We start from the raw sequence: 17,110 nt of genomic DNA on the forward strand, positions 1-17,110 counted from the left end.
TATTTATGACAGTCCAAATATGTTGATACACACAAGTAGGATTGAGGATTCTCTGTCCATCGTCTGTTTTTTGCTGCACGATCACCTCACTGTCAGTTTGCATGGAGTTTTCAGACATGCTAAATAAAAACACAAAATAGCGCCCACAGTACAGTGATAAGCCTTCATAAATCACATTGCACATGCTGAATGCATGTTCTCCTTCCAATATTGTTGGCATTATTATGATCAGAGTATATTCTGCATTCTCCTCTCTGAGCTGCCACCTTAACGTGGTAGAGGAGTTTGCGTGTCCCAATGATCCTAGGAGCTATGTTGTCCGGGGGCTTGATGCCCCCTGGTAGGGTCTCCCAAGACAAACTGGTCCTAGGTGAGGGATCAGACAAAGAGCAGCTCGAAGACCTCTATGAAGAAAACGACTAAGGAACCCAGATTTCCCTTGCCCGGACGCGGGTCACCGGGGCCCCCCTCTGGAGCCAGGCCCGGAGGTGGGGCACGATGGCGAGCGCCTGGTGGCCGGGCCTGTCCCCATGGGGCCCGGCCGGGCACAGCCCGAAGAGGCAACGTGGGTCCCCCCTCCAATGGGCTCACCACCCATAGCAGGGGTCATAGAGGTCGGGTGCGATGTGAGCTGGGCGGCAGCCGAGGGCAGGGCACTTGGCGGTCCGATCCTCGGCTACAGAAGCTAGCTCTTGGGACGTGGAACGTCACCTCGCTGGGGGGGAAGGAGCCTGAGCTAGTGCGCGAGGTGGAGAAGTTCCGACTAGATATAGTCGGACTCACTTCGACGCACAGCAAGGGCTCTGGAACCAGTTCTCTCGAGAAGGGATGGACTCTTTTCCACTCTGGCGTTGCCGGCAGTGAGAGGCGACGGGCTGGGGTGGCAATTCTTGTTTCCCCCCGGCTCAGAGCCTGTACATTGGAGTTCAACCCGGTGGACGAGAGGGTAGCTTCCCTTCGCCTTCGGGTGGGGGAACGGGTCCTGACTGTGGTTTGCGCTTACGCGCCAAACCGCAGCTCAGAGTACCCACCCTTTTTGGATTCACTCGAGGGAGTACTTGAGAGTGCTCCCCCGGGTGATTCCCTCGTTCTACTGGGGGACTTCAATGCTCATGTTGGCAGCGACAGTGAAACCTGGAGAGGCGTGATTGGGAAGAATGGCTGCCCGGATCTGAACCCGAGCGGTGTTTTGTTATTGGACTTTTGTGCCCGTCACAGATTATCCATAACGAACACCATGTTCAAACATAAGGGTGTCCATATGTGCACTTGGCACCAGGACACCCTAGGCCGCAGTTCCATGATCGACTTTGTAGTTGTGTCATCGGATTTGCGGCCTCATGTTTTGGACACTCGGGTGAAGAGAGGGGCGGAGCTTTCTACCAATCACCACCTGGTGGTGAGTTGGCTGCGATGGTGAGGGAGGATGCCGGACAGACCTGGCAGGCCCAAACGCATTGTGAGGGTTTGCTGGGAACGTCTGGCAGAGTCTCCTGTCAGAGAGAGTTTCAATTCCCACCTCCGGAAGAACTTTGAACATGTCACGAGGGAGGTGCTGGACATTGAGTCCGAATGGACCATGTTCCGCGCCTCTATTGTCGAGGCGGCTGATTGGAGCTTTGGCCGCAAGGTAGTTGGTGCTTGTCGTGGCGGTAATCCTAGAACCCGTTGGTGGACACCGGCGGTGAGGGATGCCGTCAAGCTGAAGAAGGAGTCCTATCGGGTTCTTTTGGCTCATAGGACTCCTGAGGCAGCGGACAGGTACCGACAGGCCAAGCGGTGTGCGGCTTCAGCGGTCGCAGAGGCAAAAACTCGGACATGGGAGGAGTTCGGTGAGGCCATGGAAAACGACTTCCGGACGGCTTCGAAGCAATTCTGGACCACCATTCGCCGCCTCAGGAAGGGGAAGCAGTGCACTATCAACACCGTGTATGGCGAGGATGGTGTTCTGCTGATCTCGACTGCGGATGTTGTGGATCGGTGGAGGGAATACTTCGAAGACCTCCTCAATCCCACCAACACGTCTTCCTATGAGGAAGCAGTGCCTGGGGAGTCTGTGGTGGGCTCTCCTATTTCTGGGGCTGAGGTTGCTGAGGTAGTTAAAAAGCTCCTCGGTGGCAAGGCTCCTGGGGTAGATGAGATCCGCCCGGAATTCCTTAAGGCTCTGGATGCTGTGGGGCTGTCTTGGTTGACAAGACTCTGCAGCATCGCGTGGACATCGGGGGCGGTACCACTGGATTGGCAGACCGGGGTGGTGGTTCCTCTCTTTAAGAAGGGGAACCGGAGGGTGTGTTCTAACTATCGTGGGATCACACTCCTCAGCCTTCCCGGTAAGGTCTATTCAGGTGTACTGGAGAGGAGGCTACGCCGGATAGTCGAACCTCGGATTCAGGAGGAACAGTGTGGTTTTCGTCCTGGTCGTGGAACTGTGGACCAGCTCTATACTCTCGGCAGGGTCCTTGAGGGTGCATGGGAGTTTGCCCAACCAGTCTACATGTGTTTTGTGGACTTGGAGAAGGCATTCGACCGTGTCCCTCGGGAAGTCCTGTGGGGAGTGCTCAGAGAGTATGGGGTATCGGACTGTCTGATTGTGGCAGTCCGCTCCCTGTATGATCAGTGCCAGAGCTTGGTCCGCATTGCCGGTAGTAAGTCGGACACGTTTCCAGTGAGGGTTGGACTCCGCCAAGGCTGCCCTTTGTCACCGATTCTGTTCATAACTTTTATGGACAGAATTTCTAGGCGCAGTCAAGGCGTTGAGGGGATCTGGTTTGGTGGCTGCAGGATTAGGTCTCTGCTTTTTGCAGATGATGTGGTCCTGATGGCTTCATCTGGCCAGGATCTTCAGCTCTCACTGGATCGGTTCGCAGCTGAGTGTGAAGCGACTGGGATGAGAATCAGCACCTCCAAGTCCGAGTCCATGGTTCTCGCCCGGAAAAGGGTGGAGTGCCATCTCCGGGTTGGGGAGGAGATCTTGCCCCAAGTGGAGGAGTTCAAGTACCTCGGAGTCTTGTTCACGAGTGAGGGAAGAGTGAATCGTGAGATCGACAGGCGGATCGGTGCGGCGTCTTCAGTAATGCGGACGCTGTATCGGTCTGTTGTGGTGAAGAAGGAGCTGAGCCGGAAGGCAAAGCTCTCAATTTACCGGTCGATCTACGTTCCCATCCTCACCTATGGTCATGAGCTTTGGGTTATGGCCGAAAGGACAAGATCACGGGTACAAGCGGCCGAAATGAGTTTCCTCCGCCGGGTAGCGGGCTCTCCCTTAGAGATAGGGTGAGAAGCTCTGCCATCCGGGAGGAGCTCAAAGTAAAGCCGCTGCTCCTCCACATCGAGAGGAGCCAGATGAGGTGGTTCGGGCATCTGGTCAGGATGCCACCCGAATGCCTCCCTAGGGAGGTGTTTAGGGCACGTCCGACCGGTAGGAGGCCGCAGGGAAGACCCAGGACACGTTGGGAAGACTATGTCTCCCGGCTGGCCTGGGAACGCCTCGGGGTCCCCCGGGAGGAGCTGGATGAAGTGGCTGGGGAGAGGGAAGTCTGGGCTTCCCTGCTTAGACTGCTGCCCCCGCGACCCGACCTCGGATAAGCGGAAGAAGATGGATGGATGGATGGATGGATATATTCTGCATATTCTTGAAGACAGACATGGATGTATTGCGCACCTGATTCTGCTACTAAAGATACGCATCCCTCTGCACACATGTTTAGGACATCAGCTTTGCATGCTCTATCAAGTTTGCATGTGTTTTCATACATGCAAACGTTTACTAGATCAGGTCCCTAATCATCAATATAGTGACATATTACATGTGCAATAATTAAACTTCTACTGAGTCTGTAACTTTCTAATGCTAGATCCTGGATATATACAAATGTATACTGACAATAAAAGGCTTCACTATTCTTTATCATGTAAAGAACTCGCTGCTCGGCTGCTTCGAGTTTTAAACAATAGAGGCTAAAAGCTATCATCTACGCTACATTTGATATTGCAAACGTAATAACAGATTATATAACTTACACGTCCATTGCCAAACACAGTAGGCACTGATCCAATTAGAAGTAGTTTTTAGGAGAATCAAGGTAGAAAATGGATGGATGGATTCATTATTTTGCCGGAGGACGATGACGCAGTTGTCCTACATTATAAGGCTAAGCTAGTTACGCAACAAACTGAGTTAACATTTCAAAAGTATCTTTAACAACATTTCTAACCTACTGTTATGACTTACCGTTTCATTGTCTCCTCCATTGCCATAAATAGTAGTCACTGAGCCCGTTATTAAAAGTAGTTTATTGGTAAATCTTTATTCACACTGGCACAGGTTTCTGAAGCACGACTATTTGAAGTGCTTTGCACACACGAAAAGAGACTTCCTCTGAATTGAAGGTGCATTACCACTAATCATAAAAGTAAGGTACTTTCTTAACTCACATGAGGCTGAAAGTTTGTATATTGACTTGTGCTGGGTAAAACAACAACAGAGCATTTTTGGCCTTTGTGTCGTTCCATGGACATTTAATTGTTTGGACTACAAATGCTTGAACATTAAATAACATCAAAGGACTGATAAATTCCAAAAGGACTGTTTGGAGGAAGTATGAAGGAAAACAAGATTGTTTTATAAATATCTCTGCAATTTCTTCACTGTTTGATTTCACATTTTCAGGACTTATGCACATCCCAAATACACATAAGCAGGTACCATCAGGTTAGAAAAGTTGGTTTTGCATATTAGAGCCCCTTTAAATGACTGTTAGAACATCTTACCATTTAGAAATTTAGACACACTTTTTTCGCTTGTGGCCTAATTCATGCTTTTCCACAAAGACAACTATACAATTGGGAAGCTGCACATTTGTGACATAAAAATTGTTAAAGAACAAATTAAAGTGCAAAGTATGAAACTCTGGACTGTTATATTTAGGGAAATTACAAATTGGGTACAGATCGGTATTTATTTTGTTTGTACTGCTTAGGTAAGAGGACCTATTATGCAAAACCAACTTTTCCTACCTAGTGGTACCTTTTTTGTGTATTGTGGATCTGCTTAAGTCCAGAAAATGTGAAATCAAAACATGGAAACATGGCAGAGATATTTATAAAACTATCTTTCCTTCCTTCATATTTCCACCAAAAAATATGTATGGAATTTGCCCAAGTTGCAACATTTTTTTCCCCAGTGTGGCGTCAGCGGATTTCTCCATATAAGCTTAAGATTTACGCAAAGAACTTTGCGCCAGTCCACTATCGTAGTCTGACAAAGTAGTCAATAAGCTCCTTCTTTTTCTCCATCCTCTTGTTGTGGGGCAGACTGGCTCATAAATGCACATGCTTTCTCCGCTGTTGACATTTCTAATACTAAATAATAAAGTAGCGCATAGTTGAAAATCATATCTGCCAGTTGACACTATAGAAGTGCTAAAAACTACACATTTTAGTTGATTAACATTTAACATTTTAAATCAAGGTCATGTTTTTTTAAGGTATCTTTCTGTGATGCGGAAACTTCAGAGGACCTACAGAATGGAACCGGCTGGAAGCCAAGGTGTATGGGGCCTCGATGACTTTCAGTTTCTGCCTTTCATATGGGGCAGTGCGCAATTTGTTGGTAAGAAACTTGAAAATCTCTCAAACCCTTTTAAAAACCATGCAGTTTTGTTTCTGTCACTATTATATATCTTGGGCTGACCACGCCAAAAAGATAAGGAACGATCTAAGGAAGAACTGAAGCGGGGTACACACTTAAAGACAGTCGCGCTGTTTTTGTCCCGATTTTCCCCCTTCCAACCAAAGACAGCAAACGCTCGATTATCTTATGTCTTAAAGATTGTCGGATTGTAGTCTGAGGTGTGTTAAAAGGGAACTGCACTTTTTTTGTTTTTTATTTTTTTTATGCATTCTAACTACCGGTAGTAAATAAATGTGATCTAAAGTCAGGTTGCAATGGAGCCTATGGGAGTCACTCTATTCCGCCTATAAAGCACTTAAAAAAACATCCAAACACCTCCATGAACGTTTTATATACATGCTGTAAAGCCTGGTGTATACTCTTGCGTTACGCAGATTGCGTCCCCTCTGACCAGGTCTTGTTTGATTGATAGTTCTTCTTTGGGGTGTAGCGCCAGACTTGTAATTCTCTTCCAAAACCCTAAGGGGCAGTGTCCCCAGAAGGACCAGCTGCAGCTATTTTTGACTAAATACTGTTTCCTTCTTATGGAGAGTGACGATAGACGACAACAACATCGACATCTTTGTCTACAGTGGAACTAATCATTCAGAATCATCAGTTTACTTTGTCAAGGTTAACACATGTGATTAATAAATGGACGTTTTACTTATAAACCAGAGGAAAATACCTTCGTGAAGATGGACTGTGCAACTTCTTAACGAGTCGCGGCAGAGGATGCTATTGTTATTTGCAACGCTATTAGACCATTCGGGACATGGGACGAGAGAGAGCTATCATGTAAATAAAACTGTTAAATAACTATTGTAAGTTAAGGATATGCTGGTGTTAATGTTAATTTGTCAGAATTGAACCTGTTGATAGAACAAGATTGACAATGAAAGATGAAAAGAGTGTCATACTTTGTGATTTCTTCTGGACGCAACAACACAATAACCTGAATAACGACACCTTTAGTAATTATTTTTAGAGCTCATTGGGATATTAAGTACACATCAGTTTTCATGCAAATGTTTAATCACTGTTATATATCACTTCAAGCAAAAACTCTGCTCGCCTGTAATAAGGGACCCTCCTTGGCAAAAAGTGACCAATCACAGCTCTGCGTTCTGCGTCGCCGGCAACGCGAACCTAGGATTTTTTGGCGGTGCATGCAAGCCTTGCAGCACGGTACACGGGGGGATGGGGCACAATGGCGTTGCCTACGCAAGCTAAGCAAGAGCATATTCCAGGCTTTAGCATGTATGTATTGTAGTAACAGGCACATTCATAACAACATGTAATATTTTTGTAATTTGCTCATTTTAAAGTACCAGTAGAGTGGAAAAACAAGTTGCTTCTATATTGAAGCTATTATCACATATATCTGATGTATGACACTGAAAGACTTACAAAGTTAGCGAGTAAATAGATATGATCAAATAGTATCAATCTCACGGAAATTCCCGAGCCATTTTGAGAAATAATGAGCAAGCCAGACACGTCATCGCGTGACGTAGAGCTAGGAAACCGCAAATCCCTTCATCACAAACAACAGTGAAAATCATGCAGACTTTGTAAGAGCCAACAATTACTTTGGGAAAAATTCTGATCCATAAACTTATATATTGTTGATCCTGAATATAAGGATAATGAGCTCCAAGTTTTAGAAGCTCTGCTAAACAGATCCAGCTTTAGTGAAACACTAAACATCGTGTAGCAGTATTGCTAAGTGCTAAACAAGAAATACAAACATAATAAAACAGTATCTTACTGTACAATATCTGCTCTTAGATCGGTGACGACTGTTAGGATGTGCATATCTTCCCGTTTATATGAAAACTTAATCAAGATGCACATGAAGGGTTTACAAGGAATAGTCTCCCTGCAGACAATGTCTTCGGTTGTGTGTGTATACATTGAATGACACAGATGAACAACCTCTAGATTGAAGGCTAAATCCTCCTAATATTTAGATGAGTGGCATTGTTTATAATCTAGAATAGCTTTGAGGAGCCGAGGCGATACAGCAGATGAACAATATTGACAGGTCTAGAACTGCTGAGTTTTGAGGGCAAACGATCAACTAATTTAGCACTCCATTTAAACTATGAAACTAACCTACCTAAAGAAGTTATGTAGCTTGCTACATTTTTTCCCAACAGCCTGTAATTGTTCATGTTTTCTTTTTTTGATTCGTTCCTTACTTGGTATTTAGAGAGCTGCCTGACCTAAATTCACCGAACACCTGACGTCCTTCCAGACCCTGATGCAACTAGTGTATCTCTCGGAAAATCGCAGAACAACACGGTTGTTCTCATTGTCGGTTAACCTTTGACACACGCTTCCAAAATAGCTGCGCCCATGTTGTTTATACAGATTAACGTTAATGATGGGATGTGTTAAACAGTTGAAAATGTAAGAAAAAAAGTCATGCCGGGTTGTTTTTGTTATCAATTTGTTAGACGAAACAATTATGTTACAATTATCCATTATATGGATGTCACGGTATGAAAAGTTCTTATCACGGTTATTGTGACCAAATTTATCACGGTTATCATTATCATTATCATCGCGGTATTTTTAAATGTGCAAACATTTTCTAAAAGTAGTTATACTGAAATCTTTTAACCAAGTTTTATTAATAAAACAAAAAAACAGAAACGACACATTCAAAATGATTTCCTTTGAAGAAGAAACATTACTGTATATAACAACACTGTACTTGTACCTCAAGTAAAAATTGAATGTGCACATGAAATCAACACAAGCGTTATAAACAAAGTAATATGGCAAAAATAAAATAACATAAATATGTAAAAATAAATGTGTAAATTGTGCAAGATAGCACCTTGTGGACATAAGAGATAAACAAAAACTTTAAGAATTTTGCAAGATTGCACCTGATGGCCATAAGACGTAACTTCTCTTTTTGTCAATATGAATAAAAATAGTGTGTTCATTATGTATGAGATCTAGTCTTACACATAGGGCCACACGGTTATGGCCAAAATAATGATTAGGATAATTTTTTTAATCAATATTCTAATAAGGCTATAAACTTAATCCATATATTTAAAGGCAAATATTCGTCTTTATGTTCATTAATAGTATCAACATGTCACCCTTTTCACATTACATGATGCCTTTATTTATATTTTAATATAAGTATTTTTTTAAGTTGTGTACATTTATTTGTAGATGTAGATGCTGTATCACAACAGATCCGTTAAGAGTTTGATCAAAAATATGTTGTTTAGGAATTAATTATACACAATAAAACATTAACAAAGTGCTTTGTCACAAGAATGGTTTTCAAAGTAACTTTGTGAAATGAACAAATCCACAACATGGTGTTTACTTTTTGATATCAATATAAAACACAAAGAAATTTGACTAATAAAGATAAAGTCTAATAAAAAAGCTTTGTTGTTCTCCAAGTGTAGTAAAAGTTTTACATCTTTGAGTACAACTCATGAAAAATGGAAGCAAAAACCAAAGTGCTGCGTTTATATTTTTGGTCAGTGTAGGATAAACTTTCACTAGCTCCAAGGCAAGAAAATACAAACCCCCGTTTCCATATGAGTTGGGAAATTGTGTTGAATGTGAATATAAACGGAATACAATGATTTGCAAGTCATTTTCAACCCATATTCAGTTGAATATGCTACAAAGACAACATATTTGATGTTCAAACTGATAAACATTTTTTTTTTTGCAAATAATCATTAACTTTAGAATTTGATGCCAGCAATATGTGACAAAGAAGTTGGGAAAGGTGGCAATAAATACTGATAAAGTTGAGAAATGCTCATCAAACACTTATTTGGAACATCCCACAGGTGTGCAGGCTAATTGGGAACAGGTGGGTGCCATGATTGGGTATAAAAACAGCTTCCCAAAAAATGCTCAGTCTTTCACAAGAAATGATGGGGCGAGGTACACCCCTTTGTCCAAAACTGCGTGAGCAAATAGTCAAACAGTTTCAACAACAACGTTTCTCAAAGTGCAATATAAGAAATTTAGGGATTTCAACATCTACGGTCCATAATATCATCAAAAGGTTCAGAGAATAGAAATGGAAAAATCACCCCACGTAAGCGGCATGGCCGGAAACCAACATTGAATGACCGTGACCTTCGATCCCTCAGACGGCACTGTATCAAAAACCGACATCAATCTCTAAAGCAGGGGTCGGGAACCTTTTTGGCTGAGAGAGCCATGAAAGCCAAATATTTTTAAATTTATTTTTGTGAGAGCCATGTAATACTAATTGCGTGCATTTTTAAGTAAGACCAACATTTTTTGAGTATAATACGTATCTTATTCTTTTTAATAACATTGTTATTCTGAAGCTAACCAATAATAAATAAAATACTTCTTACCATTAATGCGAATTCTTGAATAGGTGCTGTTAAAAACGGATGGATGGATTAAAATGCATGAGAATATTTTGAACGTTATTTTTAACACTGTGATTACCAGCGGAATTATTCATTACTTAACGTGTTAAGCAATGTCAGCTAAGATTTATCTGAGAGCCAGATGCATTCATCAAAAGAGCCACATCTGGCTCGAGAGCCTTAGGTTCCCTACCCCTGCTCTAAAGGATATCACCACATGGGCTCAGGAACACTTCAGAAAACCACTGTCACTAAATACAGTTGGTCGCTACATCTGTAAGTGCAAGTTAAAGCTCGACTATGCAAAGCGAAAGCCATTTATCAACAACATCCAGAAACGCCGCCAGCTTCTCTGGGCCCGAGATCATTTAAGATGGACTCATGCAAAGTGGAAAAGTGTTCTGTGGTCTGACGAGTCCACATTTCAAATTGTTTTTGGAAATATTCGACATCGTGTCATCTGGACCAAAGGGGAAGCGAACCATCCAGACTGTTATCGACGCAAAGTTCAAAAGCCAGCATCTGTGATGGTATGGGGGTGCATTAGTGCCCAAGGCATGGGTAACTTACACATCTGTGAAGGCACCATTAATGCTGAAAGGTACATACAAGTTTTGGAACAACATATGCTGCCATCTAAGCGCCGTATTTTTCATGGACGCCCCTGCTTATGACAGCAAGACAATGCCAAGCCACTTTCAGCACGTGTTACAACAGCGTGGCTTCGTAAAAAAAGAATGCGGGTACTTTCCTGGTTCTGCCTGCAGTCCAGACCTGTCCCCCATCGAAAATGTGTGGCGCATTATGAGGCGTTAAATACGACAGCAGAGACCCCGGACTGCTGAACGACTGAAGCTCTACATAAAACAAGAATGGGAAAGAATTCCACTTTCAAAGCTTCAATAATTAGTTTCCTCAGTTCCCAATCGTTTATTGAGTGTTGTTAAAAGAAAAGGTGATGTAACACAGTGGTGAACATGCCATTTCCCAACTACTTTGGCGCGTGTTGCAGCCATGAAATTCTAAGTTAATTATTATTTGCAAAAAAAAAAATAAAGTTTATGAGTTTGAACATCAAATATCTTGTCTTTGTAGTGCATTCAATTGAGTTGAAAAGGATTTGCAAATCATTGTATTCCGTTTATATTTACATCTAACACAATTTCCCAACTCATATGGAAACGGGGTTTGTAGTTCACCAGCTCATGGTGTCTTTATGGCAGCAACAAGCTAGATAGTTCTCTCTGACAATGCGTCACAAAAAATAGTTAGTCTGCGTTCGTGCTTATAATAACAATCTCACTTATACATGGTTAAAATTCAGGTTATGAAATGTAAATGGAGTATTGTTGGCACTTTTTGGATGGTTATTTAGAGGGCTTTGTAGGTGGATAAGAGGACCTCCTGTTTACTCCATTGTAAGCAGACTATTATTTACATTTATTTACGAGTTAGAATGCATAAAAAATAATGCATCGATCCTCTTGTCTCATAATGATTGTGAACGATAGACAAAATTCCGGAAAAAAGTGCAGTTCTCTTTTTGGAGTGACGTTGTCTTATAATTGGTTCCAAAACAAGTCAGTGTCAGCAATCGTAAATATTAAACGCGTTTATATTTGAAAGTAAATCTCTTCATATCTGTGGGGAACACGGACGCCTCCTGAGTCGTCTCTCCATGAATTGTGACGTGCAACAGAAAGTAGTCAACGAAGAAGCTAAATAAAAGTATTATGGCTACTTTGGTGATAACGTGCCACTTCAAGACCGCCCAGTAGATTATAAAGTCTGTGTTTATGCTGTCTCCATTTGTCCCTCTTTGGGTCGCGGTAGGACTGGAACTTTTGGTCATGATCATTGAATAATTTTTTAATTCTGAATTTGCCTCTAGATGATAGTTATCACAACACAGGATACATATAAATGTTTGTATTACTATATGCAACAATCAGAAATTATGTAACAGAACATGAATTAACAAATATCCCCTTATTCTCTTCTACTAGACACAATTGTTTGAGAAAAAAGCCAATATTGCAAAATAACAAAAAAAGTAACAATATAACAAAATTATTAACTTTAAAATGTAAAATTAAAAAAATAACTGACATTACAAGCAGATGTTTGTGGAAAAATAGTGTCAGTATTCAGTGAAGCAGGAAGGGGAGGGGCAGAGCGAGCCTGAGCAAGCAGCAGAGAGAGGTGCGCTGTTTGCCCAGACTTAAAGGTACAAACTGGAAGAGATCATTTGCTTGCATAAATTCTGTAAGGAATAAGTGATTTGCTGAACGTATAGAAGAGAAAATGCAACAAAAGTATTGATGCCCACCACGCGACAGTCAGTCCAATACCAATATCCATCTTGGTAACAATACTATAGATATTTAGATTGATAACCCATCTTTATAGATCACATTTGTTCACCCGAGATTTCGGGTTTGGAGGACCAGGCTCGGTGTTGGTAATAAATATAAATATCAATATAAATATATTATATTATAATATAAATATAAATATAATATATAATATAAATATATTATATTATATAAATATATAAATAATATAAATATATTATATTATAGTATAATATAAATATAAATATCAATATAAATATCACATAAATATCAAAACTGCCCAAAGCCTGGGTCTGTTACAGATTTTTTTTTTTAAATTAAAATAGTTGTGTGTCTTAAGAGAGAACCTCTGAGTTACAAGCACAGCAACAAAGTATTCTACTTTCATACATGGGATTTATTTTTGTTGCAAAAGTAGCTAAAATAGCGTTTTTTTATGTCACCAGGGGGTGCTGAGTGTAGATTTGTGAGGAATTATTTTTTTGCATTCATTAGTATAGGAAATGTGATACACTGGAATGTAAATGTGCCAAGAATATCTCCACATCACCTCAGTGGTGCAGAGCTCGGAAACATAAAGGAAAATTGTGACATCTGGTGGTAAATATATACACTTGCATCCCTGTCTCCTCGTGTAGATCACCCAACTCTAGACCCTCGCCACTTTGTTGATGAGAGAGTGGTAAATGAACATCACCATGATTACATGTTTCTGGAGTGCATCAAATTTATAAATGAGGTGAGAAAAATTCTATTTCTTGTTTTTATATTTATATGTGCATATTTATGTATGTGTAAGGGTAAATGTTGGGAACAGTAAGGAAACAAATTAATCAGTGTGAAGTAAAATCCACAAGTTGTGGAACAAATTTTCACAGCAAAACAAGTAGCAATACAGAACCCAGAGAAAGTGCAAAAAAAAGGTGCAATATTATACCTTCAATGCTTACATTTTGCACAACAAAATCAGAAATCAACAGTACAATACAATACAACTGTCACAATTTCAGACTTTTGTTCCAATGTTTGCAAGTTAAACCTACGTACATTAATTGAGGAAAATTAAAGTTATTTACAATATCACCTTTAAGCACTTTTTGCAGGTGGTTGACTCAGCATCTTTTGAGGTGAAGTACAAGCAAACCTTCCAGCATTTGTCCTGTACCTTTTAGCTCAATGATCGCCGTCGTCTCTGAAGGTGAAAAATGTCAAGACACACCCAGTGTAGTTATACACACAGTATAGAATAAAATGTATTTGTTTTTGTTTATGACCTTAAACAGCACACACATTTTCATGCACTACACTTCTAAGTTATTTGGAGTTGACTATTACATTGTACAGTAATTGTAATAAACTTAATAAAAGTGGTATCAAGACGTCTTCAAAGATTTGTTATCCTATATACTTTTTGGTTGACAAAAATTACTATAATTTTAGTTGACTAAAATGTTGAGGAATTTAGTAAACTAAAAATGTATACGACAAACTAAAATACATTTTTGTCAAAAGACTATGACCAAGACTAAATCTAAAACTGCTGTCGAAGTTAACACTCATAGATATATATATGTATTTTTTCTGTCTGGCTATTACGGTTTTGTCACTTGTCCCTACTAATTATATATCTTATTTCTTAATTATTGTTTTCATTTTCACAAAAAGAAATACAGTCCTAAAATGGCCCAATTCAAACACCTTTAGTTTTCGAGACAAGTACAACAAGAATAATTTTAAGGGTTTGAATGAGTAAAGTTATTGGTTGAAGTACAGCATTAACACTTCCACTATATAGCACCGTTTCCCCATGGCGGCACACTGCGTTCATCTTACCCACTTGGCTCTGTCCGTTTTTGTATTTCAATGAGAAGGCTTAGTGGTTCTGTTTTGGACCACTTAGCTTGTAAGGGGGTTTTCTAGCTCTGGCTTCTCCTTGGTACTATTGTGAGAATTTGTTTTTGTTTTTTTACTGCGAGGGGTACTTTTCCTGTCCCCCACATATTGTGTGCCGTGTGGGAAATATTTATGCCTCTGAAAAGTTCCATACCTAAAAAACTGATTATGCATAATATAATGTCAATAATGTTGGATTTGTTGTCCATCACTGCTTTCGTTCTGTACAATAAGAAAACACATTTAGTAGTAAAGTATATTTGCTCCACAGATGAATGTGCTTTTGTTCAGGAAATAACAGACAGGGGAAAGCAGATGGATTATGTTGGTTGTGTGCCAGAGCAGCAACTGTGCGCTTTGTTTTTGCTGTTTGGAGGAAAAGGAGGGGAGGGAAGTAAAGGGCAGGGTGTCGGTTGAGCGAGCTATATCCTTTTCCTCCTTCCCGCTCAAACACCCTTCCTCCTTCCCTCCTTTTCCTCCTCCCCTGTTTGACTTCTTCTGCCCCTCTCACGCCCCTCTGAAAGGGAGCTACTGGTAGGTCCAAGGGGCATCCGTTTTTTTATCCACATATAACCCTTTCGTTAATTCATGTCTCCATCCTGGAAAACACTTTCTTTAAGTTTGACATACGCATATACATATACATCATAGATCCTGTCAGACGTTTCCATCATGGATGTACACCCTTTGCATATATCGGAATTTGACATAATTGACTGGTGGATGAACAGGTAAACAGCCTAAGTTACTTACTTGACATACCTAGATTGTTGATCCTGGGAGGGAAATTAGAGTTAGCCCACACAAACTAAACAACCCCATTCTCAAGGAAGGTATGAGAGCTGAACTCAACCCAGTTCGGCAGCTCTTGAACTGTGAACAGAACACTGAAGTCACTGTTGCAATACATATCCTCTGTAAAACCATAGGCTTAAGGCCTCTATCACTTAAAAAAAAATCAAGACCCACTAAAATTGTATTCTTTTATCCTGACAATCTTTTTGACAATATGACCAGTTTAATTTCTAAAAAAAATGACAAGGGACATTTAAGCAAGTAGAACCTAGTCAACTCTTTCGATGTATTAGATATAAAGTTAATCTTTATTAATAAGCTATTAACCTATATTGAAAATATTTGTTTTATTTTTATGATAGTCATAATATTCTAAGTATCAATAACATTATTTCAAACATCTACTGCAATTACTGCTGGAACACACAATTCTATATATGTCCTGTAGAGGGCGGTAATGTCCTTCTCCTACATCCAGAGCGGTCAAAGGGTGGATTGCAGTCACGTGACCTAGAGGCACATCTGGACACTTAGGGGTCCCGGGTCCTATTAGGCTACTGTTTGTTTACCTGTCCTGTTTAGAGGCAAATATATAAGTGATCATGAAAAAAATACTTAAAATGGGATGGAGTGGATTTATACACTCTTAAGAAAAATATTTTTTTAATGACTTAAACCATTTATGTTCACCAAGATGTACTGCTCGCCACAACTTCACTTCACTTAAAACTTACATTATTTAGAGAAGAAAAGATTGGAGGCACATCATGTCTTTACATCTGAGGGTTCCACAAGTTAAACATTAATCCGTAAAAGACAATGTTGGACGATTTTGTGCATCGGTAAGTAACGTGTTTGATTGACGAGTGCCGTGCTGCTGTGATAGTGACCCTACTGAGAAAAAGGATACGTTTTTTTCCAGTTCAATTCCTGCTACAACTTTTAGTCTCATCTACAATTCATGTCTGCAGTTGTTTTTATGGTGTGAAGTTCATATGTAAGTCTCATTATTTAGCTATAGATGTCCCTGTTGTTCAGCAATGTTTAGCGATATCAAAATTCAGTATATGATGATGAGCCTACGAGAGACTTATTCATTTAGTTTATTCATGCTATTAAGGGTATTTTATTAACACTAACAAATATCACCAAAGACGCAGTAATGTGGTCATCCATGTCAAATAAAGCAGTGGTCCCCAACCTTTTTGTAGCTGCGGACCGGTCAACGCTTGAAAATGTATTTGTTATTTTATTTTATTTTATTTTATTTATTTATTTATTTTTTATAAAGAAATACAATCATGTGTGCTTACGGACTGTAAATGGGTTGTACTTGTATAGCGCTTTTCTACCTTCAAGGTACTCAAAGCGCTTTGACACTACTTCCACATTTACCCATTCACACACTGATGGAGGGAGCTGCCATGCAAGGCGCTAACCAGCACCCATCAGGAGCAAGGGTGAAGTGTCTTGCTCAGGACACAACGGACATGACGAGGTTGGTACTAGGTGGGGATTGAACCAGGGACCCTCGGGTTGCGCACGGCCACTCTTCCACTGCGCCACGCCGTCCCTGTATATATATATTTTTTTTTTTTTTTTTTTTTTTTTCTTGTGCGGCCCGGTACCAATCGGTCCGCGGACTGAAATAAAGCACTTGGGTTTTCTGCTCAACAACTAAACTTTCGCAACAAAAATACAGTGTATTGGACCAACAATCACAATATTATTTACTCAGACTTAACATGACATCAGTTTATTTGCACAACCAGGTTTTCGTAGTTATATTTAGGCATAGTAACCACAAAAAGAACACAAACTAATGCGATCTATTGTAATTTGTTTACGTTAAGTTCTGCTCTCAAACACCACTAATATAGTAGAGAATAAATTTGATTGACTCACAGAAAGTTTCTCAAACAAATCAATTGTTCAAACAAATATTTTACAAAGTGATCGCTGCAGATTTGAGCATGGTCCAATTGTATTTTACAAGA

At 40.5% G+C, this 17,110-nt stretch overlaps 1 protein-coding gene across 1 annotated transcript in view; it reads left to right on the top strand.

Moving 5' to 3' along the window:
- Nucleotides 1–17,110, top strand: part of ptpa (protein phosphatase 2 phosphatase activator) — a 101,142-nt gene that overhangs the window by 32,710 nt on the left and 51,322 nt on the right. Inside the window, exons 7-8 of the mRNA XM_061980612.2 lie at nucleotides 5,487–5,611; nucleotides 13,064–13,164. Coding sequence (XP_061836596.1) covers nucleotides 5,487–5,611; nucleotides 13,064–13,164 — 226 coding nt within the window. The remainder of the gene's footprint in view (nucleotides 1–5,486; nucleotides 5,612–13,063; nucleotides 13,165–17,110) is intronic.

This window comes from Nerophis lumbriciformis, linkage group LG20, assembly GCF_033978685.3.
Source record: "Nerophis lumbriciformis linkage group LG20, RoL_Nlum_v2.1, whole genome shotgun sequence".
Taxonomy (NCBI): Eukaryota; Metazoa; Chordata; class Actinopteri; order Syngnathiformes; family Syngnathidae; genus Nerophis; species Nerophis lumbriciformis.